This window comes from Maudiozyma barnettii, assembly GCF_903064755.1.
Source record: "Maudiozyma barnettii strain CLIB 1767 genome assembly, contig: KABA2_08, whole genome shotgun sequence".
NCBI lineage: Eukaryota > Fungi > Ascomycota > Saccharomycetes > Saccharomycetales > Saccharomycetaceae > Maudiozyma > Maudiozyma barnettii.
Window position 1 is genome coordinate 384,367 of NW_024545245.1, and position 26,236 is coordinate 410,602.

Genomic DNA, 26,236 nt, shown 5'->3' on the forward strand with positions numbered 1-26,236 from the left:
AAATACTGTATATCGTTTATTACTGATTTCCTTCACAACATTCTGTATCTCTGTCTACTCATTTCAAAAAAAGAATCTTGTGCGGGCAATTCTTATTACAGTGTTTATTGTTTAGAAGTTAAGTTGTTTGCTTGTTAAAGCCGATCAAAATTTAAGGTTTTCGAGAAGGGATAGTTTTCTTGTAGGCTTAGGTAACGAACTTTAAAAACATAAAGAATCTAATGAAGAGAGAAGGAGTTTATGCAACTTTGTTAACGTCAGATCTTTTCTTTTTTCTCTCTTTATGATATGCTCAGGTATATTTGCGATAGTTCAACAGAACATGATGCCTTCCTTTCTACTGACCCACCTTCAATAAAATTCATGCGTTTAAATTTTTATACATTTAAAACTACGTGACTGCAATATAATGTCATTACTATATATTGACTGATTTCAAAACAGTTTTTCAATGAAAATAACGTAAACAAAAGATAGCCAATAATTTTCTCTTTTTACTTTTATTCCTACCGGTTAACCGTACGCACACTTTGAAATGTTCAATATAAAAAAGAAAAGAAGGATAAATACAAACCGTATATTCAATACATAAATGACATATTTTTACATGTATAGTGATTTTACGGATTATTATTGTCAACTCACTACTGCACCTTGTTTTGAATCAACTGTATTTTGATTACCTTAACTCTTCAAATTTTCTTTTTGTAATTGTAAAAAAAAGATCTAAAAACTACCAATAGTATAACATTATATCAGTTTCAACTACTTGGCTTAATAGGGGAAACATGTACACTAATCGTTTATTTTGTTTTTATTTAATATATCATTCCGAATGGTTACGGAGACCATGTCTCTTCTCCTATAAAATTTAAAGAAACGTTATTGATACTCACTTTCTTTTCAGATAGAAAGCTGGTTGATATATGGTTAAGCAAAAATATAAGTAATATTAATTTTTTTTTACGAAAGTGCTTATTTGTGCCTATTATTGTTCTTAAATATATGATATACCTTTCTCTGTAGAAATGCAACTATGAGCATTTAAGATTACGTTTGTCCGTAGCATAGTATGTTATGTTTTATGTAACACCTCCTAATAATAATCAAAAGGATGTCTGGCCTGTTTTCTTAGTAAACTCTGGAAGCCAAGCGCATATTATAAGTATAGAGGTTGTACCGTTCTACTCTTAGTCGTTTGTAGAAGAAAAAAACAACCCATATAATGTGTGCTAATAGAACAGCGAAGAACGTATCCAAATTAGAATCTCTAATTCCCTCACCATATTTAAATTCACATCGCAATGAAATAAAACGTTGAATGTCATTTGAATTCTATATCTCCCAATGCACAATGTAAAAAGATGGAATATTTAAAGAATTCGATGATTGACTATCAATTTTGAAGTGAAAGGCAAAGTTTGAATGGTTGAGTTTCTTCAGAACATGCTTTTGGAATAATTGTCGTTATTTTTTTTATTTGAGCTAATAAAATAACACCACAATTTAATCATATTTCAGCATGTTTGTCTTTTAAAAGTAAGCCAATTAAGTATTCTATCTTATATGTTTTCAATTTCCTTGATTAGAAATTATGACTTTGGGAAAAAAGGTGAATATTGCAAATATGGAATGATTTTTCAAATCTAGATTTTAATGATATTTGTAAGAAGTGAAATCATTTTAAATTTGAGTTTTATTATTTGAGAATTGCATTCTTTTTGGGAAGTCGGAGCATGAGATATTAATAAACACAATAAGTGGTTTCTAGTTTAATATGTTTCTTTAATTTTCGTTAATCAAAGAGATAATGTTAACATCTTTGATGCAGTACCATTTTGGGTAGTGTCAACATATAGGTATGGACAGGTGTACAACGGTCAAAAAAGATAAAGACAACAGACTCAACATTTCATATTATGATAGATAGACGTATTCGATTAAAAGTAATATGTATGAATATAGACAGGGGAATGAAATATCGCGTATTGTGAGTATCTAAATATCGGTACGTCCCAATACTTCCCATTCATATACTGGACCTTCGCATTTAACAACTTTAAACGTACCTGGAATGTTCCATCCCAATGAAGATTCTCTGCTGAATTCCCACTTAACTTGTTCGTCTTGAGTTAAAAGATCTTTATTTGTAACTTGTTTTAATCTTAGATCTAAAGTATCCTCTATACGTTGTTCTATCATTCGTACATAAGCTTGACTTACAGGGGTAACATTAGAATACAATAATGAAACGTGTGGTGTAAACTTCGGTTGTTCACCTTCATGTGCTGGCTTTTTAGAAGTATACATTTCTGTCATGATCTTCTCTAAGCCAAATAAATATTTATTAGGTTTGCAGTTCAATATAACTTTTTGAAAATATTGTTTCTTTATAGAGCATGAGTCAAATGATACTAGCGGTAGTGTGTGTATATCTCTCAATTGTTTCTCGATAGATCTTATAGCAGCAACACATGATGTTAAAATCTTATTAACATCATCCTTGTTTTCGCAAATCAAATTGGTTGTGATAGTTACGTGAGGTTCGAAAAGTATAGAAGAAGGAAATAACGTTTGCATAGACATGATTAATTGTTTTAATAACTCGTAGTATGTGCTACCTTGTTGAGGGCAAAACCATAGTGCAATTGACATGGTTTAGAAAAGATGCTACTGTTTTGAATTATAGGGTAGAAGCTCCGAATAGGGTGGTATTTTAATTTTAGATCAGAATATAGAATAAACGGTACTTTCTTATTATATTGTTGGATTCAGCCGTTTTTTTTGTATCAGTTTGAGTTAACGTTTTCCATTCAAATATTTAGGTAAATTTTATCCGTAGTTTACTGGTGTTGATGAATTTAAAATTCATCAAAGGTTTGCCCTTTAGTCCTTTATTTTCCTTGTCCATCAAAAACTGGGAATAATGAGGCAACGCTCTACGCCATTTTCTGAGTAAAGTTTATAAGCACTCCTAAAGTAGGATAATTTACTACCTATAAGAGGAGGATAGACTCAAAATATATCCAATATTTGAGATATCGTTGGAATTCGTTAACAAAATATCGCATAATGATTATTATTATAATTTTAAGAAACTATATAAGTGTGGTGTCTAGATAATTAATAAATTTTTAAGTTTAGAACTAATTGAACAATTTACAAACTAGGTACCTCATGTAAACAAAATAACGATAGTTACCTAAAAACTTACTAGAAAACCATTGAAATTGATCAACAATTCTAAGCCAATATCAACACAATACACAATAATCACTATATATCAACAAATAGATGTGTTTGAAAAAATGACTAAATTATATTTATAATAGATGATAAAAAAAAAACTCATAGGAATATTTAAAAATATAGAAGGCTACCATATATGCCCTGAAGTTAGAGATTATCTCATTCAGATCCAAAAATCTTCTTAGATATTTCGTAACTTGATATCATAATAGCACAACTTGGTGCAATCTTAATAACTCTGGCTGTTAACCCGGTAAACAAAGCAGCAGTACCTTCATTCTCAACAATCGTCCCAAGAAACTTAAACATATTTCTTTGGTGTTGAGGACTTTGAGTTTGCGAATTTTCTGTTATCATGGAAATTTGCCATCTCGTCTTACCGACATCAAAGGGATGTGTTATGATTGCCGCAAGGGTACCGCTGACTGAACCACTAACAAAACTATTTACAAAATGTATTACTGTGCTATTATTGTTTGCTACATCATTTTTCATCCATAAATTTTTCTTACAAAACTCGTAGGTGCCCCAATATATAGCACTAAATGGGACATCCCTCCATAGTGTTATATTCAATCCTTTGAAAAGCGCTCTCAACGAACCATTCTTTTGCATATCCTGTCTAGTTTCTTCCACTAGATCCTTCACCATCGTCCAACTTTTCGTTGATTTGGAAGCTCTAGGTATACTTTGAAGTTTAGTTTTGGTTAGTTCTAATGGTGCCACACTTGTAGCAGCAAGGATTCTTGCCAAAGCGCCACATACCAGAGGGTTTAAATTTTCATGGTTCTTCGAAAGAGGCGATATATCCCTAATATGTTCATAACCAGTGAAATATACGATGTTTGAGGGAACAGCCATCAATAAATTAAGAGAAATCCCTCTCCAAAGTGTCGTAATACCCTCTATATTTGTAATCTTTCTGAATGCATCTAACGTACCTGTAAATCTTAATGAAGAACTAACACAGTTTAATTCTTGGAAACATGGATTCTCCCAAAATAACTTATTGCTCTTAGGGAATCCCAATTTTGGAACATTCAATTTAGAACTCTTCACTGAATGAAGATCGGTAGACTTAGAGACATTTGAAACTAAACCATCCTTTGAAGGTATTGCAACTTCACATGTACAATCTGGAAGCATTCCCTGTTGTTGTAATCTCACTCTGACAACATCCATTGGTGTTAGAGTGAGTGATGTCAAGAGAGAGCCTGTCACTGCACTTAGCATGCGCTCTCCCAAAGTTAATCTTAGTGTATCATCGTTACCCATAGTTTCATTTCCAAAGTAGAGCAAAAAATCACAAGCTAGAATGAAATATGGTGGTTAAACAAAATAACTTAGCTTAACTAAATTTTATTAATATTTAGGTTTTATTGTATTAGTAATGCAGATCCCCCAAGCGATCGAGCAAAGTCCTTCAAATAACAAACAAAAAACCTTATTGAAAACACAAACTTTTGTTTTAGAATATATTTTAACGGTATATATGAACATTATAGAATAACGGTAAAGGGTCAGAAGGAATTCAATGACATGTATTATATAGAATAATATTCGTCCCACTTCAAATATATCTTGATAACTATTCAAACTTCATTAACATCATCGCTTTTGGCACCCGATTTTCCACAGAGGAGACAAAAGAGCGGCGTCATTTCACTCTAACAAAGTGTCGCAGAAGGGTAAAGAGTTAAAAAGTGTCCAATTATGGCAAAGATAGAGAGATTATTACTAATACAATAAAGACAACGATGACGACGTTCATCATAACAATATCAATATAACAATATCCTTATTATATATATAAGTCAGTTTTAGTTATCACTTAGTTTTCCTTTTTTTCAACTTAGATGTGGCTGTTAAGATTCTCTTACCACCATTTGCGACTTGCTTGTTGCTGGTTATATATTCAGTAGGGAAAAAGGTGGTGATAGATCTTTGTTTATTCTTTTTTCTGTTGTTAATATCCTTGATCAGAGGCAGTAAAATCTCGTCTGTCTTTTCTTGTGTCCACCCCAAATGATCTTCCAGGAAAGTTCTAAGCATGTCGACAGCAGGATAACCCCACACCAATGGGGTTGTATCATGATCAACTTCAGGGTTTACATACGCATCCACAACTAATTCACTTGGAAAGGTAGCATCCAATAATATATTGTTTTTCACCATTCTCTTTCTTAAATCCTTTTCAAATTTATTCTCCTTTGAAAGTTTTTCTCTATCAAACTGACCTTCATCATACCATCGTTTGAATTCTGTCAAATCACCGAACTCAGCAATAACTTCCATACTAGAAACGGGTCCCATACCCTTAAGACCTGTAGTGTAATCACTTCCGAGTAATAATGCCAAATCGATCATATTTTTCCTGTCTAGACCTAGATCTATAGCGATCCTCTCAGAATCGTAAAATTCTACATACTTTCTATCATGGAACATATTCCTGTAAATTTTAGTACCTCCAAACAAAAAGACATCACTATCATCTGTAATAACTCCATCTACAAGATCTAATCTTAAAAGTTCAGCACACTGCGCTTCAGCCTCCATTGGTGCCGTAATGAACGGAATACCAAATTGACTTAACAAATCTTGAATGTCTGTCACCATATCTGGAGTAACTTCATCAGAATCTCTCTTTTCCTTCACTTGCTGTTTAAACAATTCATCCTCTAAGAATGCACTATTAGCGACGTCTTTATCGGGTTGATAATTATTCAATAAATTGGCGTTTCTAAAAGTATTAAAATCCTTTTCTTCCTGTCTTATGTTTTCAGCGATATCATTCTCTTCGTCTTCTGAAAATTCATAATCAAATATCGTTGGCTTAATATTGTCAGTTCGAATTGGTTTAGTCGATACACTAAAAGTATTCATTGTATTTTCATTATGATAGTTTTCTTCTTTATTTTTATCAATGGCATTGGTCCCCTCTGTATTCAATTCCGAATCAGAAGTATCTGATATGGTTATTATTTCACCAGTCAATATACTATCATTTTTACTTTCAATTTCTGTTTCCACAGTATCCTTACCTCGCAGTTTAATTTGTTCATCTAATAAATGCTTTGCATTTGAACCTGTCACTAAGTCATATTTATGACAATCTCCCTTCTCATCTACTTTATTTTTAGTTTCTATCTTATCATCAACGAACTTAGTATTTGCAAATGGATTTGCTACACTTGTTTCGGACAGTAAATTTGTACGATCGTTATTATCAAACCAACTCGGTGTTTCAGGAATAGACTTTTCAACTAAAGGATTATCTAGTGGATCTTCTTTATTTTCATTAGAAAACGATGAACCACCGAATAAAAATGAATCACCATTCAAGACAGTTGAATTATTTGTCTTTTCTAAAATAATTCTCAAATTTTGTTCACCTTCAGTTTCTTTATGAAAATTTTGGCCCTCTTGTTGTTTATCTAGATTATCTTGATGTTTTTTCAATGCTTCCTCTGTCATCTTTTTTTGTTCTTGTTTCTTCTCTAATTTTTCTTGTTGTTCTTTTCTTTCCTTCTCTCTTTGAAATTGTTCAAGCTTTGATTTCTGAAAGGCTTCCATCATCTCAATCTCTTCAAATTGTTTCGTATACTCATCATCCTCATCATCTTCGCTGTTGCCGCCATCCTCATCAGCAACATTTACTTTGTAAGTTTTAGTAAGCCTATCTCTCTTAATTGGAGATTGTTCCATAGGTACTTTATCCAAAAATGCTTGACTCCCAACTACTTGGGAGGTTTTATCAAGTTCTGGCAACCGACCTGCTTTTAATGAATAATCAAATGAGTCTTTGATGTTGGTTGGTTCTAATGCTACATCCTCCCAATCACCTCCATCGTCGTCTTCATCGTCTTCCTCCCTTATATCATTATCATTATTATGATTTAAGCCAGAATTCCCAATCATCTTCGTAATTTCTGAACCTTGATTTTCAGCATCAAGTAAAATTGCTTTTTTGGCTTCTGAACCGTCATATTCACCTAATCCAAGGGTCCAACCATTTTCAGTTTTTGTTATCTTATATTCTCTATCCTTTTGACCAGATATTCTATTAATTGTTTCATCATTAAGTTTAGAAGCACCACCATCATGGTAACCCGTCATATTAATGATTCTTTGGGTATAATAATTTCTTCTCTTCACCATATCAATCTGAAATTTTGAAAAATTCAAACTATCAGGAAAAACATTCTCTAATTGTTCCTTGGAATAACCCATTCTTAATCGTGATTTTAAACGAAGATTAGATAATAGTTGGTATTGAAGATTTTTTGGCAATTCTTCAAATGCCTCTGACGTAGGATCTATTGAATCTAAATCCAAATCGTCAATTATATCTTCCATCACTAAATTATCTTGTTTCCATTTCTTTTTCTCTTCGTCATAGTTTAAATTAACTCTGGCGTCATGCTTTGAAACTTTAAACCCTTTTATATTGGGTAAGTCCCAATCATCCTGTGGTCTAAATATTATATCTGGTGTCCTGGTATCATTTTTTTGGTCTTTATTTTCAACACTGTTGGAATTCTTATGCATCTGTAAAGCCAACAATTTCCTCGCAGTTCTTTGTGCACTATCTCTTTTCCCTTGTCTAACTTCATTTCTTTGTTTGATGGTATCTCTTTTCAAAGCTGGCACACCTCCATCAAATACGAACACCGGTTTAATACCAAAATATAACAATTTACATATTCTCCTGAAAAACCCTGTAATATGTGAATTTTTGACAGCATTACCTTCTGAATCCCGCATTGCTTTAATGAACTGATATATCCAGATTGATGCATCTACTGCCATTTTTTTATCTTGTAACGATTCCAGTTTAACTGGTCTTGCAGTGGGACCAACAATATCCCAAAATGAATGAACACCCATACTTGTTCATACTATACAGTAAAATCTTAGAGATGTCAGTTCAATGTTGATGAAAGGTATGATACGTAAATTAATTTCATCTAAAGTATAGCTTCTGTTCAAGGACGAAAGAGAAGTGGATTATTTTATAAAATTTCAAAAGTCATCGCCTCCTTTTAAAAATAATACTCCGCGATGGCAAATAACATAATTACATATTTGAATTGTCAATTTCAAGAAACAATGAAAGTGTTTCAAAAGAGTTGTAACTATTAGAAATATTTCTAATGGTCAAGCTTGCCAAAGTATTACTGGCTTTCTAAATTTGAGAAGTAAAAAAAGAGTTCTAACCGAGGTTTGAACTCGAGACCTTTGCCGTGTAAAGGCAACGTGATAACCACTACACTATTAGAACACTGTTAAAAACTTTAAAAACATATTACACTTTATTGAAATTTCTATAAAAATAACATACCGTCAAATAATCAAAAAGTTTGATTAATCAAACAAGGGATATTTACAACCATTAAAAAACAAATATTAAAATAAAATATTAAAATAAAATAAGTAGGGGGTAATGGTAGCATACTCATAAAGGTCTCTAAACCAATATTGGGGGAGGATAATCGTTTATTTTGTTAAAGCCTGTTATTTGACTAACCTGAAAGGAGTTCGTGGTATGTCTATTATTTACAACATTCATTACTAGGCATATACTTAATGGAATTATTATATATGAACTAAATTTGAAATCACTAGGTTTACCTTTGGAGGAGAATTGTTTTGTTGGGCCCTCAAAAATCGATGAAACTTTCCGGAAGAAGTGACGCGAAGCCGAGAACGTCTCGTCCAAATAATATCACCCACTTGATTAAAATGATGATTGAGCGATATTAATCACAATTTTTATGTGTATAGTGCACAAACAACGGTAAATTTTATTCACAACTAGCACAAACTTTTTCAGCATCCTCCACAACACAAAAAAAAAGAGAGGAGAAACAAAAAATTTGATCAAAGCAACCAGACTCCTACCAAACACAATTCAATTTTTTTACTTATACCAGCACCCTGTATCCTACTTCATCATCTGAAAAAAATCGTAACTTAAGTACACATTGCCGTTATCATAAAATAAGAATGACTGGAAATACACCAAATAATCTTAACTTCCACTTTTTACGTATATAACAATACTGGCTGTGTCATATCTAACAATAATTTCAATACCCAGAACTTCATTTTTTTTCTTCAAACACATTACAGTAAAAATAAGTTCTCTTTGAATTGTGACGCTTTCAGAGTCACTCATAATTAATAGAACAGAACAACAACAACAACAAAAGAAGAGAAGCTGTCACGCTAGACAACTAAGTCGTATCATTTTTTACCAAAAAAATAAAATAATAATGCAATACATGTGTTTGTGTGTGGCTAGAGAACGGTCAGGTGATGCCACGTCAAGTTACACTCACCTCGTACTCCATTGCTGCTATAATGGGAACTAACTCCCACGCCACACCATCTATACGGCCTCCATCCTTCGCTCTCTCTTATGTATCCAGTTACAGCGAAGACATAAATATCTGATTAAATATTTATAGAGTTTTCGTCCTCACAAACTCCTCTAGACCACCCCAATCTGATTTGACTCTTCATTTGCTGGACTTCTCTTTCATCTTCTTATTGTTATTAATATCCCATTCCACCTCTTACAAAATCGTACTCCTGCGACCTCTTCTTAGCAACAGCACCCACCAAGAGGGTGAAATTCTTATTTTTCTTTCGATTTTCCGCTTTTCGATTTTCTTGTTCGCTTCAAAATGAGAAGAATTAAACTACAGAGAAACGGAACCTCGGGGAACAAAGTGAGACAATAAACTGGTCGACTAACAAATTCATTACTAAGTGAAGCTATTGTATTCGCAGGTTACTGGAAAAAACTTTATGAGCTGACGATGACAAGACCCAAAGAGGTAACACAGTCACGCAGATTCCTGTAGTTAGGTTCTGTATAACTGGACGATTACAAAAATTATTGATATTTTTCTTTTTTAACTTTTGCTTATTCACTTCTTGAACAAATATCAATATATATAAGAACAATATACGTTCTTTACAAAGAAATAGAAATACTTCCTTTTGCTGTTGCAATAGTTCTGGGAAAAAAGGTTACAGAAGTGGATAAATATCGAATAAACGATATAGTGACAGAGATAGTATTTACTATATATTCATAGTTGTTATGCCAGGTTCTATTAGAGATTACGTTGATAATGTCCTGTTCATTCCAAACTCAAATGACTCGAAAGGTTCTGAAAAGGAAGTCGCATGGAGTAAAGATGTCATAGATAGTAGTAGTCTACATCATAGATCTAAAGAACAAACAAACAAAAATGAAAGTAATTTGGAAGAAGAGAAAGAAGCCATGAATAATGTAATAGATAAAGAAATTTTCTCGACAACAACTGCTACAGAAGATGATGGAATTCCATCATTGACTCACCCCATGGAGAAGAGAATTTTGAAAAAAATGGATATGTTTTTAATCCCATTAATGGGATTATTATATTTCCTATCAAATTTAGATAAATCAAATATTGGTAATGCAGAAGTTGCAGGGCTCTCATCAGATATTGGATTGAAAGGTAAAGAATATAACGTCTGTGTCACGGTGTTTTTTGGCACTTACGTCATATTCGACCCTATCGGAGCTAATTTATTAAAGATTGTAGGCCCTCATTTAATGATGAGTGTATGTCTATTATGTTTCGGTGCAATTTCCATAGGTACAGCTTGGGTAAGAAATTATGGCGATTTGTTAGCTGTTAGACTATTATTAGGTGCATTTGAAGGTATGATATATCCTGCAATTAACATGTATTTATCTGTCTGTTATAGAAGAGAACAATATGCTAAAAGATTTGCCTTTGTTTTTAGCGCAGCTTGTCTTTCATCTTCGTTTGGTGGGTTGATTGCTTATGGTTGTTCTACAATTAATGGCTCTTTAAAGAGTTGGCAATACATTTATATCATTGAAGGTGTTATTTCCATAGGGTTTGTACCATGCTACTATTTTGGTCTAAGTAAAAACTTGGAAGATTCATGGTTTTTCAGTAAAGAAGAACGTGAATATATTATTGAAAGATACCAGACGATGAATACATTCAATCCTGATGAAAGATTCGATTGGTACCAAGTGAAATTAGCTCTAAAGGATATCAAAACATGGGTCTGTGCTGTGGCTTTGTTTGGTATAGATTTAACAACTTTCGGTTTGACCGTATTCTTGCCAATTATTATCACCAGTTTAGGTTTTACAAACGTTAGAGCACAATTAATGACCGTCCCGGTATATTTTTTGACCGCTATTGTATTTTTCGTGTGTGCATTATGGTCTGATCATTTAAGATTAAGATCACCTTTCATCATTGGTGCTTGTACCACTACAGCAATTGGTTTGGCTATTGTACTTGGTTCACATGTACATGGTGTCAGATATTTCGGTGTTTACATTCTTTGTATGGGTATCTATGTCAATGCTGCTTGTAACTGTCTGTGGTTAAGTGGTAATAATGGTAACTATTTCAAGAGAGCTACTGCACTAGGAGTCAACTTGTTCTTCGGGTCTGGTTCAGGTCTAGTCTCAGGTCAAATATTTTTAGCTGAGGATAAACCAGGATATACTAAAGGGTTATCACTTTGTCTAGCGTTTCAAGTAGTATCCATTGTGATGACTATTTTACAATACGTATTATACAAAAGAGAAAATGTTAAGAAGGACAAAATCATTGAAAAATGTAAAGAATTAGGTGAACCAATACCGTATGATGAAAAATTAAGTGATTTGAATCCTGAGTTCCGTTATTTATACTAAGGTATATAATAGACGAGAACTCTTAATTTTTGTTTTTCAAATTTTGTAACGATATAATTTTTAATGTGAATGAACCATCCCACCCCTCAAGTAAAAGTCTTTTAATTGATAAATTTTGATGTACGGATGCTATATTTTTATTTTGCGTCTTTTTTTTTGTTCTATGTACGACAATACATATTATATATATTCTATCTAATCTTCACTAGATTCTAAACCAGATGAGGACGTCTCAGATTCGTCTTCTGATGTTTCGTCATCTTCAGAGGAGTCTGTTTCCCCCTCACTTGAACTTTCCACAACAGTAACGATTTTCTTCTTTTTTGGTAATGAATTATATTTCTTGGTGGAACGCATTGCTGGAACATCGGAGAAGAATTCATCAAGACTTTGCAATTTGTATTTCTTGCCTGTACTAGAGGTAAAACTATTTCTAGTCACAGATGGGCTATGAGTACTCGTAGTGTCTGTAGGTATTTCCTCTGACGCATTATCACGTACAAAGGAATTTGAAGTATCAACGTAGTTTTCAGATGAAAAGCTTTTCTTGAATTTATTATAATCTTTCAACGGCAATGGTTCACGCATATCCAAGGTCTTAGAATCGATTACATCATCTGATACATCCCATGGAATATATGAATGGTACGTTATTAGATCATGATCAATATCTTCGGTGTCTTCAACAAAATCGGAATCTCCATCAAGTATAGGTTTATCCCAAATATTTGGTTTAGGTGCCTGTAATAATAATGCTGCAATTTCGTACTTACCGCTATCAAATAGAGAAGTTAGATAACGTACCATATCTCTAACACCATAATTATCATCAAATTGACCCAAATATGCAAGATATTGGAACATTTTCATAACACGAGAGTCCTCCACGTTATATGATCCATTAGAATTTTCATTGCTTATATCGTATTCATAGGATACCAATTTAGCACTTAATAAAATCAATTGTCTTCTTGATTCTGGTCCTTCGTCCACAAATCCATTTATTAAAATTCTTACTATATCAGGACATACTTTAAATTCAATCCCAGCAATCTCACCAAATAGCCAAATGATACCTGCTCGAGCATTATCCGCCCTGACATGATTGGTGGTCAATAAATCGGCCAATTTCAAAATAAATTTGAGATGTCTTCTTGGATTTGCTGAGACAAGCTCCCTTATAATATTAACGAAACAATCCAATATGTTATTAGTCAGCCCACTTTTTTCTGTCTCAATTACTTTAATGAACCACTTCATAATGTGCGATTCTAATGTCACAGATAGTTTACCACATGATGCCATAGTTTGCGAAGCTACAATAATGATCTTTTCGTTCTTTTGATGTTTGACAATTTTTTTCAACTCACGAAGAATAAATTCAACATTTGTATCATTTATTAAAGTTGCTAATATTTCTAACTTCAAACATACAATCGTTGTATCATCGCTTGGAAATGGTAAAAATTCCCTATTAAATTGTTGGAATAAGGTAGAATCTAGTTTCGAATACAATAATATGGATTGTAGCAAAAGACTCTTCACTCCAACGTTGGAGGAGGCAATAGCAATGTTAGTTAAGACATCTGGGAAACCTGAGTTTCTAAAATCATTGGGTGTTGTTAACTGAAAGAATGCATTACAGCATGATATAATTACTACAGGGTTTGTACTAAATCTGAGAATCTTCAAACTACTAATAAATAATTCTAAATCTTTATCCATTCTTAACTCATAGACTGGGAACATAATCTGATTATATTTATCAGGTAGAGGCACACAATTACTAGATCTGTCAGAAGAAGAAATATCAACCACCATTGGTTTAATTATATATCTCTTACAGTATCGTATTAATGTTTCAATAAGGTATGACTGAGCCCATGAATCAAGTTTCTTTAAGATTTGACAAAAATAACGATAATGACCATGCAATAGTTCTAATCTATCAGGGAAACATTCTTTAAATACAACTAAAACTGAAGATATCACTTTAGGATCAGAGTCACACAATAATCCAGTGTATAGATCTATGATATCTTCTTCTAATTCATTTCGTTTCCATCTATACAGCTTCATCAAAGTGTACAGAACTTCACTTCTCACCACAGGGGAAGGATCAACTATTAACTTCCTTACACTAAGTAATACAATTGGTGTCAGGGATGGTATTTTAATGTCAGATAATGCTTTTAATGAAAATGCTCTAACATCAGGATTACTATCGCCTAAAGTCTTCTGAATAGCATTGACAGACAATAAGGCTAGATTCTGATCCTTTTCGGCGTATCGCAGTAGATATAAGTACACCATTCTTTTAACTTTGATATCGTCTGAACTAATATTTTTAACGACATCTGAGAAAAATTCCTCTATATCAATTGACGTATCATTTGATGCAAGTATACTCAATATTCTTTTCATAGCATCCTTAACTTCCCTAGAATTCCTTGAGTTGAGCAAATTTCTTAATTGCTGTGTGCTTAGATTCTTTGAGTAATGTGTATAGGACGATTCACCGAGCTTAGAAGATGCGACAGCCGCAGCTTCTAAGGTTATAGCTTTAGCAGATTCAAGGGCAGATGCTATCTGACTAATAGAATCCACCATTATTTTAAGCTGGAATATATGTTACAATTATAGGTCTTCCCCTATAAAAAACTAGGTGTGATTTTTGTTGTTATATGCTATACCAGATATTAACTGAAATGATAACTAACACTACCAGTCTCTCCAATTATTTTTACTTTTTTCTCTCGAATGCTTGGTTCTTTATCCTTTCTGAATCTGCTATCCAAGTATTCATTATGTATTTCCATTCCCAACTAAATTCTCCTTCACAGCGAGCATTGAAAAAATAGCGCCAAATGGCTTAACAATAGAAGATAAGGTGACAAACGAAGAGAGCAATATAGAAAAGAAAAGAACTGCTATTGGGACTATCTTTTTTTCTTTATATAACATGTATCTTATTATTGAAATATATCTATATAATTATACAACGGTATATGTATTTTGACCAAAGAGAAATAACTTTAACCAATCATACTTCTCTTTCTACCACGCATTCTTACATCTGCGAATCTCTTCAGGATCTCTCCCAATTTCTTTACGCCACCTTTGCCTTGTTTATTATATACATTAGAGAACCCTTCAATTAACCATTCGTTGTATCTATCGGCGAATGTTGAGTGGGTACTTATGATCGCTCTTTCAAGGACGTATAAGTCCACACCTTTGTCTTCGACCATATTAGATTGGGATCCTAAGCCAAAATCAATCAAGTATGGGATCCAATTAATGTTATCAGTATCCCTCACAAGTACAATATTAGAGCTTGTAAGATCCCCATGACAATAATCATTTATATGTAATAGACCGATTTGTTCACCTACTTTAAATAATGTATCTTTAACAATATCATTGTATGGATCCTTGGAATTCATCCATAAAAAGTTTTTCAAATTACTGAAACCACAGTCATTAGGTAAATCCTCTCCTAAAAATTCTTGCCATATATAACCATTGTAGGAATCTGTTGCAATCAATTTCGGGACATGTAAACCTTTGATGAGGTACAATTTGGCTAACAATCTGGATTCACTCAAAGTTCTATGCTTGGTCAGTTGTTTATCGATGATAGGATGTCTATATTGCTTAGGAGCTCTATATTTAATAATATATTGAACTGGTTTATCGTCAATGAGCTTTTCATCAGATGGACAATATGGATGGATTGGTGTAGTAAAGACAACAGCCTCTGCCCCTTGCGATATCAACTTAATTGGAACGTTAGGTGTCAAATATTGCGACACTGTATCCACTATTTCTTGAGACATTTTTGACCTGTTAATTAAAGACTTATGAGTAAAGACTTATCTCTATATCTTTACATTTGATCTGCTGCTAACCATTTTGTGATTATCCATCCTTTCATAGTTCCAGGTATCTCTATCATTAATTTTTTATTGCTAGCGGAAAAAAAAGCGATGAGACTGCCATAACTCATCTCAGTACTTAATAATATATGAAAAGTGAAGAAAACAGTTTGGGAACTGCAATGGACAGATCAACAAGTTCAATACATAGGAGAATGATGTATATATTGATAAGGTTTTTAATTTACTTATATAGTATTTAATTTTGTGATTGACATCTTACTCACTCTCTATAAATTGCAAAATTTTAGACATAGCAGGTAAGCGAGACCATTTATCCAGATTTAGTGTCATGTTAAGTACCGGCTCGATATGAGCAGCGTCCTCTTCAGCAAATACATTGTACGATATATTAAAATTGGAGGAGTGTATATTATCCAACTTTTTGATCATATTTTTAATTTCATTTTGTAATATTTCGTCTGTACCATATACTATTAATAGTTCAACTTTAGGGAGAATACTACTCCAGGTTATAGTATCAAAATTTTGCTCTACATCCAACATAGGATCATCATTGAACACATACGACTTTGGTAATAATAATCTGGTAAATAAATCCAAACCTTCAAAAGATAATGCGTCCATAGCTTTATTGACAGAATATGAGAGACTATCTCTTATTCCTGTCTTCATTGAGTCATAAGTTGGATTACACCAAGGACTTAGAACAATAGCTTTATCTGGTAACCTTCTATTACTTATTTTTAAGAATTGTAATGTACCGAAGACAATATTACCACCAGCTGATTCACCCATTAGATAAACATGTTCGCAATTTAGTTCCTTAGTTACATAATCATATAGGACGACTGTTTCGAGCAATTGTAAGGGGTACTCACCTTTTTCTGCCACTGTAACTGTGTAATCATGAATTATTATACCCATTCTAGGGAAATATTTCGATAAATTATTAAGGAAGTTAAATGATAAAGGTACTAGTTTGATGGCAAAACCACCACCATGTGAGAATATCATTACGGGATCTTTAAGAGGATCAAAATCTTCAGGTTTAGAGTACCACACGTATTTCGTCCTTATACCTTTCTGTACATCTAAGAATATCGAACCTTCCTTCAAGCGAGGTCTTATTAGTTCGTAATCTGTTTCAGTCATATATCCACTAATATCTTGGTATTTATTTAGAAAAAAAGAATCTATGAATTCAAAAACAGGATTAATAACGGTTTGGCTTGTCGAAGAATCACCTAACAAGAATGCCTCTCTCATAAGTATTCTCCTAACAAATGATAGTGTTATTTTTCTTGCGTAATTATGCCATATCTCATAGCAGGAAATGGCAGTTCTTATGGGCAAGATTAAAATAATCTTTAATATAAAATATACACCACTGAGATTCATCTGTAGCATTAACACATTGTTTGCCGAGTCTATCTATGGATGGGAATATACTAAAATTTAGGGACTGCCGCTCTAGGGATGATAACTTCAATAAAACTTGTATGTATTTACATTTAAACCAAACCTTCATTTGATATTTTGGTTGTCTCCATGCGTCGGATCATAAAATTTTATCGCTAAACGACAAGATCTAGCTTTTAAGAATAACTATGACTTTCACTAGCAAAGCCAGATAAACTGAACAGTCACCCACCGTGAAATCAAGATATATGGGACTCTTCATACAATTTATTTAATGGTTAAAATATTTCTCTTATAGTGTATAATTACTTATATTTATGTACTTATATTTATTCTTTAGATTGACCACCGTATTGACTTCTCCAGGTTTCAACTTGTTTTGGATCAATACGCTTGAATAAGTATTCTGGCTTATTGATGTTATGTTCACCTTGGATAACTAAGTTAAATTCATTGCTGATCTTTAGAGCTGGAGCATTCAATATCTTGTAGATGGTGTTTGAAGTTTCAGGCATGAATGGATATATTAAGGATGCAACGGCATAAATAATGTTTAGACCAACACCGACAACGGCGTCTGACTTCTTTGGTAATTCTGAAAATAGGCTATTATCAAGCTTATTTTCTTGTAAGAATTGATTACCACGGGCACTTAGGGACATAGCAATTTCTAGACCACGTCTTTCATGTGCAAGTTCCATTTCGTTAATGTAAGAAGATAGGATAGTGTTGATGTTACTAGATAATTCATCAAAGTTAGAAATTTCCTTTGGATCATATTTTGGCACAACGCCGTTGTACTTGGCGTCAACAAATTTAACTAATCTATTGACGAGGTTACCTAAGTTAGCCAACAATTCATTATTATTAGAAGAGACGAAATCATCCCAAGAGAATTGAGAATCACTCGATTCTGGTCTAATAGATGCCAAGTAATATCTCCAGACACTTGGGGAGACACCAGTCTCTTGGGCATTGTTACCAAATACACCAACATTTCTACTCTTAGAAAATTTACCACCTTCATACTGTAGATATTCAGTAGTATTTAGATGATGTAACATAGTCCAGTTTTCTTTAGTACCAATTTGAGAACCTGGGAAAACAACCGTATGGAATGGAACGTTATCCTTACCCATGAATTGATATAGCTTAACATTTTCTGGGTTCTTCCACCATTGCTCCCAGTTCTTAGTATAGTTTGCAGTAATGGAGACGTAACCAATAGTAGCATCAAACCACACGTACAAGACCTTGTCCTTATATTTCTCTAATGGAACTGGAGTACCCCAGATCAAATCTCTTGTAATACAACGTGGATTTAGACCTTCCTTCAACCAAGAACTAGTAATAGTCTTGGAGTTTTTGGACCATTGACCTTCTTCTGAAGCCTTTAAGAACCATTCCTTTATATCATCTTCTAGTTTATCCAGAGATAGGAAGATATGATCAGTATTCTTAATAACTGGAGTAGAGTTATCCAACTTACAACGTGGATTAATCAATTCAAATGGATCCAATAGGGCACCACATTTGTCACATTGATCACCTCTAGCATCATCGTAGTGACATTTTGGACATTCACCTTCAACAAATCTATCAGCAAGGTAAGAGTTATGCTCTTCACAATATAATTGTTTCATGGATTGTTCCTCTAGGAAACCGTTGTCATTTAATTCGGTAAAGATATTTTGGGCAATCTCAGTTTGTTGAGGGGTGGTGGTTCTACCGAAGTGGTCGAAACCAATTTGGAACCAATCATAGACGTCCTTGTGGATGGCATGGTATTTGTTACATAATTTACGTGGAGTGACACCTTCTTCTAAGGCCTTGGTCTCAGTAGCGGTACCGTATTCATCAGTACCACAAACAAATAAAGTGTTATAGTTTCTGCTCTTACAGTAACGTGCGAAAATATCAGCCGACAAGACACTACCGACAATGTTCCCCAAATGAGGAACATTATTAACGTATGGTAAAGCAGATGTAATAATAATGTTACGTTCACCATCTTTTGGTAGGATCTCTTCAGATTGAACGGCAACTTCGAAACCTGTAGCGATTTTAGAAGTACCAGTATGTTTAAAGTTCTTTGAAGAACGAGGAGTATGCTTGGCAGCCAAAACAATGGCATTTTTGATCTTCTCTGGGAAAGTTGGGAAACGAGCAATGATTTGTTCTGGATCCAAAGTGAAGGCATTAACAAAAGTAATTAACTTCAAAGAGGTCATTGGTTCCTCTAAGGAAGTCAAGTAATTGTCCAGAGTCTTTTGAACACATACAGTAGCATGTTCTTGAGGAACTTCCTGTTGACGGAAAAAAGATTCCAGGGAGGATTCAGAAAAATGGAATTCTTCAGAGTCCTGACCAGTAAAATCGTTCATAGCGTAACAAAGGATTGCGTTAGCATTGAACAAAGTGAATTCCTGGCCTTGGATTTGATCAACAAATTGGACGGTCTTCAAATCATCATTGATTTGAATCTTTAAGTCCTTTGTAGCATATTCGATAGCTAGGGCAACTTTCAGATTGGAAGAGTAGTTAAAGTAACTGGAGAAACCATTCTCCTTCTCGAAGGAAACTTGAGCAACCATTCCTGAATTTCGATTATATGAAATAGATGTGGATCTGTTGTACTATTGAAGTAAAGTTAAAGAATAAGAAGCAGAAAAGCAACTTCAATTTATACAATTGACACAATTTTTTACAAAATATACCAACGAATATATATATATCATGACGACTACAAGATCAACAATTGGGTGATTACTCAGAGTTACGCCCACAATCAAAAACTGTGTTTGAATTTTCCTTGTTGTACTCACCAGGCTGGAAGAAGGACGACTGACTGTCTGTTTCTCCTTTGGTTGGGCGTTAGATAATCAATACTTCAAGAAAGTGAAAAATTTTGGAAATTTTTCGCTTACCCGGGTGTTAGGGTTTATAATAACGAATATTAGGGTTTGTATTTCATATAATAAGGGAGTTTCTGACGCGATGAGGTAAAGATACATAGAGGGATGAGGCTGAAGGAGAGCACCCGCCAAGATATTTTTCACATCGGAACGGTTCCCTTTAATGGGAGATGTTGAGAACCACAAAGACTGATTTATCAAAGTTTGGAAATTTGGTTTTGTAATGACTTCTTTTTAACTTTGATGTCATCCAAGAGATCAGAAACAGTCTTTTATAAAAGACAAAGTCAAGTTGAAAAGAGCTGACTAAACTAGTTACAGTATAACTTTAGACTCACAACGAAAATATGAATATAGAGGAGTGGTTTGACGATTGGAACGTTGAGACGCTGTATAATGATGAAGTGAAAGGTTGTAATACTTGTATTGATGGCTCTCCCATTCCTGAAAGTGGTATAGTATGTGGTCCTGTACTACGTCTAATCAATGTCGATTATGAGAATAGTATATATAATGGTTCAATTCTGGTTATCATGAAGACTTCTCCAGACAATTATGCAGAAAATAACCCCCCTGTGATTGAATATATCTGTGGTCCTGCAAATGTTACTCATTTGAATGATGAAAATTACTTGGATTTATCGGATATTGCTGAATTTCAATCACAATTATTTCATACTGATCAGTTAGATGATGGAAGTTTCAAATTTTATAGATATTCAATTAAGATTCCTTTAATGGATCAAGAACAAATGGTGAAATATTCTTTAGATGGTAAATTTAAATCAAATTATAGATTTTTCATACCTTCAAGATCAAGGAATTTTAATACCGTTGCATATTCTTGTAACGGATTCTCATTATCAGTGGATACTAAAAACTTTAATGGTTCATTATGGTTTGATATCTTAAAGAAACACTCAAACATTCATTATAATGTAATGCTGGGAGGTGGTGATCAAATATATAGTGATTCTATTAAAATATATTGTTCAAGAGTTAAGGATTGGTTAGAGACAAAACAGCCTATAACAAAATATGCTACGAAAGTAACACCTGAATTTAGAAAAGAAATGGAAAACTTCTATTTGAAAGAATACTTAGAATGGTATGGATTTGGTTATTGGCGGGGTAGTACAGATGATTCTAAGACTACACAACGTTGTTTCCCTTTAGCCATGGCTACTATTCCATCGATAAATATCTGGGATGATCATGATATTATTGATGGTTTTGGATCGTATAGTAGCACTTTTATGAAAACAGACGTTTTTAGTTCGATTGGTAAAGCAGCTTACAAATACTATATGTTATTTCAACATCACGTTTCCAACGATCATACAGTCGATAAGGAAGCATACACAAAATCTAGTCATTGGATATTAGGGAATGCATTAGGTCCATATATTGGTGAGAAATCCCATTCTGTAATGACAAGACTGGGACCATCAATGGCATTATTGGGAATAGATTGTAGAACTGAACGTAAATTAAAAGAAATTGTGTCTTCTGAAACGTATGATAAAATATTTAATAATTTGAAAAAAGAAGTTGAAAGAGGTAAATTGGACCATCTTTTAGTAATGTTAGGGGTTCCAATAGCATATCCAAGATTAGTTTGGTTAGAATGGTTATTTTCATCTAGATTATTGGTACCATTGAAATATCTGTCAAAAAAGGGTATTATTGCAAGAGGCTTAGTAAATGAATTTAATGGTGATGTGGAGTTATTAGATGACTTGAATGATCACTGGTGTGCGGGACATCATAAAAAAGAACGTAATTATCTAATTACAAAATTACAAGATTTTGGTGCTAAATACGGTATTAGAATTACAATTTTATCTGGTGATGTTCATTTGGCATCGGTTGGTAGATTTAGAAGTAAATTGCATCTTCATCATGTAACTAGTTCAAAGGACGAAACCAATAAAGATATTTTAACTAAACCTGAGGAAGACGTTAGACTTATGCTGAATATAATCTCCAGCGCTGTCGTAAATGCACCACCACCAGATGGAATGGCTAAATTACTTCAATCTAGAGCAAAGTTGCATACATTTGACTTTGAAACTCATGAGGATACTATTCCAGTATTTGAATATGATGTAGATGGTGAAACAAGAAGACATATCGATTCATTTATGAATAAGAGAAATTGGTCAGATATCATTCCCGTTCAAAATGTGATGGAAAACTGTTATTTAAAAAGTACACTTAACCTTAATATAAATGATAAGGTTACTCCAAATATTATATCTCAATTAAAATCAAATAGCGATGATATGAATAAGAAAAGACAAAAATATCCAGTCACTAAGAGGGGTGTTATTGCTTCTATTCATATTGAAAAGGACACAACTAACATTAATTCCGAGACTGCTTGGTATGCCATTCCAATCCCAGAATTACAAAAGACAGAACAAAACCTCACCCATCGTGGTATTAAACATTTACTCCTCTGAAGGGGACAATATAATAATAATAGTAGTAGCATATATTTAATATATATATATATATATATATTAATAACATAATAAATATTTTAATCATTCTTAATTTATTGATTTTTCTTTACCTTCCGCCGCCTAAATATACCAGTAGTAATAAATATGCATATATACGAATCTATTTGTTTCATTACATACTCTTATTATAATTAGCGACCTCTATTCAATAAAGTCAAGAATTCTTCTCTTGTTTTGTGAGCTCTGAAACAACCCAACATAGAAGACGTTATAGTGGAGGATCCAGTCTTTTGAATACCTCTCGACACCATACACATGTGAGTAGCTTCTATTACTACAGCGACACCCATAGGTTTTAGGATATCTTGTAAAGCCATGGCAATCTGTTTTGACAAACGTTCTTGAACTTGTAATCTTCTTGCATACATTTCTGCTAAACGAGCTAATTTACTAAGACCAATAACTTTCTTATTTGGAATGTAACCAATATGAACTTTACCAAAGAAGGGTACCAAATGATGTTCACATAAAGAATATATTTCAATATCACGCACAATAACCATTTCGTTGTGATCTTCTTCAAAGACGGCATTCTTAATTACGTCATCCATAATATTTGTTTGATAACCTGTAGTGAAGTATAACATTGCTTTAGCATAGCGTTGTGGTGTATCCAATAGACCTTCTCTCTCCACGTCCTCTCCAATTTCTTCTAGAATTGTCTTCACTGCTCCTGAGATACGATCAATACGTTTCTGATGATCTTCTGGTGTCTCTTCAGCTCTCTTTCTAGTACCAAAACTTGGCCATGAGAAACCGTCTTCTTCCACAATTGGATTTAAAGTATACGGGGAAACTGGCCTCTGGTTCAATGGAGTAGAGCTCCTTACTACAGATTTAGCTAGTTCGCTATGTGAATTGGCAGAATTGACATGTTCATGGTGATGATGATCTTCTGGCATTGTATTCTTTGTCGTTATAATTGTAGGTCTACTTTGTTTGTTTGTTTGTTGTTTGTTCTTTGACTTATAACAGATACATAGAAGTGTATACGAACATATATAGACCTTTTCTAGTTTCAGGCATCCCATATATATATATATATAGAGGTAGATAGATAGATATAAGAGGGAAAGTGTCTAAAGCATCCCATATACCATGAAGTCTACACAGTTTTACAAGTGGGACGCAAAAGAAAGATAGATTTAGCAGATGCGTTCCATATCCCTATGTTGTCTGTATAACTTGGTATTAGACTGCCATCACAATTTCACGCAGTAACACACACTTCAACATGTGAACTATCTCCCTGCCTGTGAAGTTTCTCTGTGCCGTAAAAGCAAATTTCGGTGTATTTGCTCTGTCTCTCTAAGCGAAGAATCGCAGAAAAGTGAAAAATTTTGTTTCTCAGTGCTGCTGCAGCCATCCTGAACAGCAAGGGAAGAGTCACAGTCTCTCGTTGAATAATTATTCATATTAATTGCTGTAATTAATTAGGTATTCAACACGAAAAGAGTACTGCACCTAGTTTGTTCATTCATGATATCCCACATATACGGGATATTGTGTCAGAAAAGGCTGATGGTCACGTGAAATGGGTGACCTGTATCATAATAATCTGGCACATACTCAAAGGTAAAATGAATGTGTTCTTATTGATATTGTTTAACGTAATGTCGTCATGGCTATTATTTGGAACATTTTAACTAATGATTCTCCCTAGTCCATTGCATAAACCGCATATATCTTCATCTAATAGGAACCGTATTCTCCCAGAGCCCCTACAATTACCGCAGATTACACCACCGATTCTAGGATCACCAGGTCTCACGTACATAGGTCTCTGAGGCTGCTGGAACATGGGTTGCTGGAATGTTGGTTGCTGATATATTGGCGAGGACTGATAATAACTACCATACCCTGAAGGTGCCATGTTGACATTGTTTTGACGTGCAAACCTTCTCCAGCATGATTTACATGATTTCCGGTTCTTGGTCTTGTAACCTGTATTATTACATTTGGGACAATAGAATCCAGATGGGTATACCCATGGAATATGTGGTGCATTTGAGTGGTGATGCTGTGAGCTACTACTACCGTTGTTATTACTACCGGTTGTGGAAAGAGGTGGTCTTGGTGGAGGTGGTGGTCTATAATTATTGTTCAGTTGTGGCGTAGAATGATTATGTTGTTGTTGCTGTTGTTGCTGTGTCTCGGATTTGATGACATCTTCATAACTTGGTAATTCATCATCTGGAGGCATACTCTCTGAATCGTTGTTCTTTTGCTTTGACATTTTTTGATTGTACTCTTTTCAAATAAATATTACCAGATTACAAAATGAAATTTATTGTTATATTATTAGAAGATTCAACTATATTAATTGAATTTCCTCTATTTCAACCTTCTTTAAATAAACTTTTTCTTGTTTATGTTAGTCTTTTTATCTTCATCGTATTGTTCCTTCGTGAGTCCTTGCGCCTGTTTTTGTCCACCTCACGGTTCTTTTGTACGGGAAGCCCTAAATGAACTATATCTGTTCGTTTGTTTGTTTTGCCGAAGGCGCTCAGCAATTTTCATATTCTGTTGTGAGTAGCAAAGTAATTTCATCACTACCAATGTCCTTTTAACATCGATGGTTGGATAGTTATCATATTAGACTGTGTATATCCAATGTGATCGTGTAATGTTCAAATGATATTACAAGTATGGAGTTGTTGATCACATTGCGATAATCTTGATATATATAATTTTGATGAAAGATTTCTTATTTCATTGCGGTTTATATAAAATTAATTTACATATCTCTATAACTTCGGAATATTCGTTTCTGGACCATATGGTACTAAACCATTTGTATTAATTTCCATTTGAGAACGGAATTACAATAAGTTCATGTGATTGAAATGCGTTGTAGCACTGAATTCTTTATGATTCCAATACAATTTTCTTAAACATAAATGTAAGCACTTACAATCACCTCTGATAGTTCTCCAGTTTGACTTGAAATTAACTCCATTCACAGGAATAAATCTAATAATGGCAGAATATAATTTAACATCACATTCAGTCAATTGTCCATTGAATAAAAAGAATTTTTTTTCAAAATTTCTTTTTGATTGTTAGATCCGTGCTTTTTTTTTTCAGGAAGTTAAACATAATCTTTAACTTATCTTCAGCAGTATCTAGATCCTTATAGAATTGAGCTAGATCCTTCTCATAGATATTTTTTTCAGTGACTAAACCGATGTCGTAAGCTAAAAAATTAATATGAGGAGATAGTCATTCATTAAATTCATTGATCTCTTTCGCAATTGAGGCTGGAGCCAGGTCTATGCTACTTCAAATCCTATAAAATTGTGAATTCATGTGTACATGTGTGTTCAACATCAGTGATTATATCATATAATTCTTGGATATTAGTAATACCGTATCGATGGATCAACTGTACCATCGATAAAAGGTACCTTGTTATCATCACTTAATTTATCACCACCAACGTTGTATAGCGCATCATCAAGTTGAGAAGCTTCCCCAGGG

At 33.6% G+C, this 26,236-nt stretch overlaps 11 protein-coding genes and 1 non-coding gene across 12 annotated transcripts; 2 read left to right on the forward strand and 10 right to left on the reverse strand.

The window, feature by feature from the left end:
• Positions 1–1,998: 1,998 nt before the first annotated feature.
• Positions 1,999–2,655, reverse strand: CPD1 (2',3'-cyclic-nucleotide 3'-phosphodiesterase; the record flags this gene model as incomplete). The annotated part of the gene is made up of 1 exon (XM_041552040.1): positions 1,999–2,655. The coding sequence occupies one exon, from the start codon at positions 2,653–2,655 to the stop codon at positions 1,999–2,001; it is 657 nt and encodes a 218-aa protein (XP_041407974.1).
• A 753-nt stretch (positions 2,656–3,408) lies between these two features.
• On the reverse strand, positions 3,409–4,524 carry MTM1 (Mtm1p; the record flags this gene model as incomplete). Its single annotated transcript, XM_041552041.1, has 1 exon — positions 3,409–4,524. One exon carries the CDS (start codon positions 4,522–4,524, stop codon positions 3,409–3,411), a length of 1,116 nt encoding a protein of 371 aa, XP_041407975.1.
• A 552-nt stretch (positions 4,525–5,076) lies between these two features.
• Positions 5,077–8,136, reverse strand: RAD2 (ssDNA endodeoxyribonuclease RAD2; the record flags this gene model as incomplete). The annotated part of the gene is made up of 1 exon (XM_041552042.1): positions 5,077–8,136. The coding sequence occupies one exon, from the start codon at positions 8,134–8,136 to the stop codon at positions 5,077–5,079; it is 3,060 nt and encodes a 1,019-aa protein (XP_041407976.1).
• A 321-nt stretch (positions 8,137–8,457) lies between these two features.
• Positions 8,458–8,530, reverse strand: KABA2_08S04004. The gene has a single exon. It is a non-coding gene; the product is annotated as a tRNA-Val (tRNA).
• A 1,830-nt stretch (positions 8,531–10,360) lies between these two features.
• TNA1 (Tna1p) lies at positions 10,361–11,992 on the forward strand (the record flags this gene model as incomplete). Its single annotated transcript, XM_041552043.1, has 1 exon — positions 10,361–11,992. One exon carries the CDS (start codon positions 10,361–10,363, stop codon positions 11,990–11,992), a length of 1,632 nt encoding a protein of 543 aa, XP_041407977.1.
• Positions 11,993–12,187: 195 nt separating this feature from the next.
• Positions 12,188–14,602, reverse strand: APL6 (Apl6p; the record flags this gene model as incomplete). The annotated part of the gene is made up of 1 exon (XM_041552044.1): positions 12,188–14,602. The coding sequence occupies one exon, from the start codon at positions 14,600–14,602 to the stop codon at positions 12,188–12,190; it is 2,415 nt and encodes an 804-aa protein (XP_041407978.1).
• A 425-nt stretch (positions 14,603–15,027) lies between these two features.
• Positions 15,028–15,831, reverse strand: BUD32 (serine/threonine protein kinase BUD32; the record flags this gene model as incomplete). Its single annotated transcript, XM_041552045.1, has 1 exon — positions 15,028–15,831. The coding sequence occupies one exon, from the start codon at positions 15,829–15,831 to the stop codon at positions 15,028–15,030; it is 804 nt and encodes a 267-aa protein (XP_041407979.1).
• A 318-nt stretch (positions 15,832–16,149) lies between these two features.
• SAY1 (steryl deacetylase) lies at positions 16,150–17,301 on the reverse strand (the record flags this gene model as incomplete). The annotated part of the gene is made up of 1 exon (XM_041552046.1): positions 16,150–17,301. The coding sequence occupies one exon, from the start codon at positions 17,299–17,301 to the stop codon at positions 16,150–16,152; it is 1,152 nt and encodes a 383-aa protein (XP_041407980.1).
• Positions 17,302–17,642: 341 nt separating this feature from the next.
• On the reverse strand, positions 17,643–19,907 carry MES1 (methionine--tRNA ligase MES1; the record flags this gene model as incomplete). The annotated part of the gene is made up of 1 exon (XM_041552047.1): positions 17,643–19,907. One exon carries the CDS (start codon positions 19,905–19,907, stop codon positions 17,643–17,645), a length of 2,265 nt encoding a protein of 754 aa, XP_041407981.1.
• A 668-nt stretch (positions 19,908–20,575) lies between these two features.
• KABA2_08S04136 (uncharacterized protein) lies at positions 20,576–22,693 on the forward strand (the record flags this gene model as incomplete). Its single annotated transcript, XM_041552048.1, has 1 exon — positions 20,576–22,693. One exon carries the CDS (start codon positions 20,576–20,578, stop codon positions 22,691–22,693), a length of 2,118 nt encoding a protein of 705 aa, XP_041407982.1.
• Positions 22,694–22,887: 194 nt separating this feature from the next.
• Positions 22,888–23,787, reverse strand: FOL2 (GTP cyclohydrolase I; the record flags this gene model as incomplete). The annotated part of the gene is made up of 1 exon (XM_041552049.1): positions 22,888–23,787. One exon carries the CDS (start codon positions 23,785–23,787, stop codon positions 22,888–22,890), a length of 900 nt encoding a protein of 299 aa, XP_041407983.1.
• Positions 23,788–24,398: 611 nt separating this feature from the next.
• On the reverse strand, positions 24,399–24,992 carry HUA1 (Hua1p; the record flags this gene model as incomplete). The annotated part of the gene is made up of 1 exon (XM_041552050.1): positions 24,399–24,992. The coding sequence occupies one exon, from the start codon at positions 24,990–24,992 to the stop codon at positions 24,399–24,401; it is 594 nt and encodes a 197-aa protein (XP_041407984.1).
• Between the last annotated feature and the right edge of the window lie 1,244 nt (positions 24,993–26,236).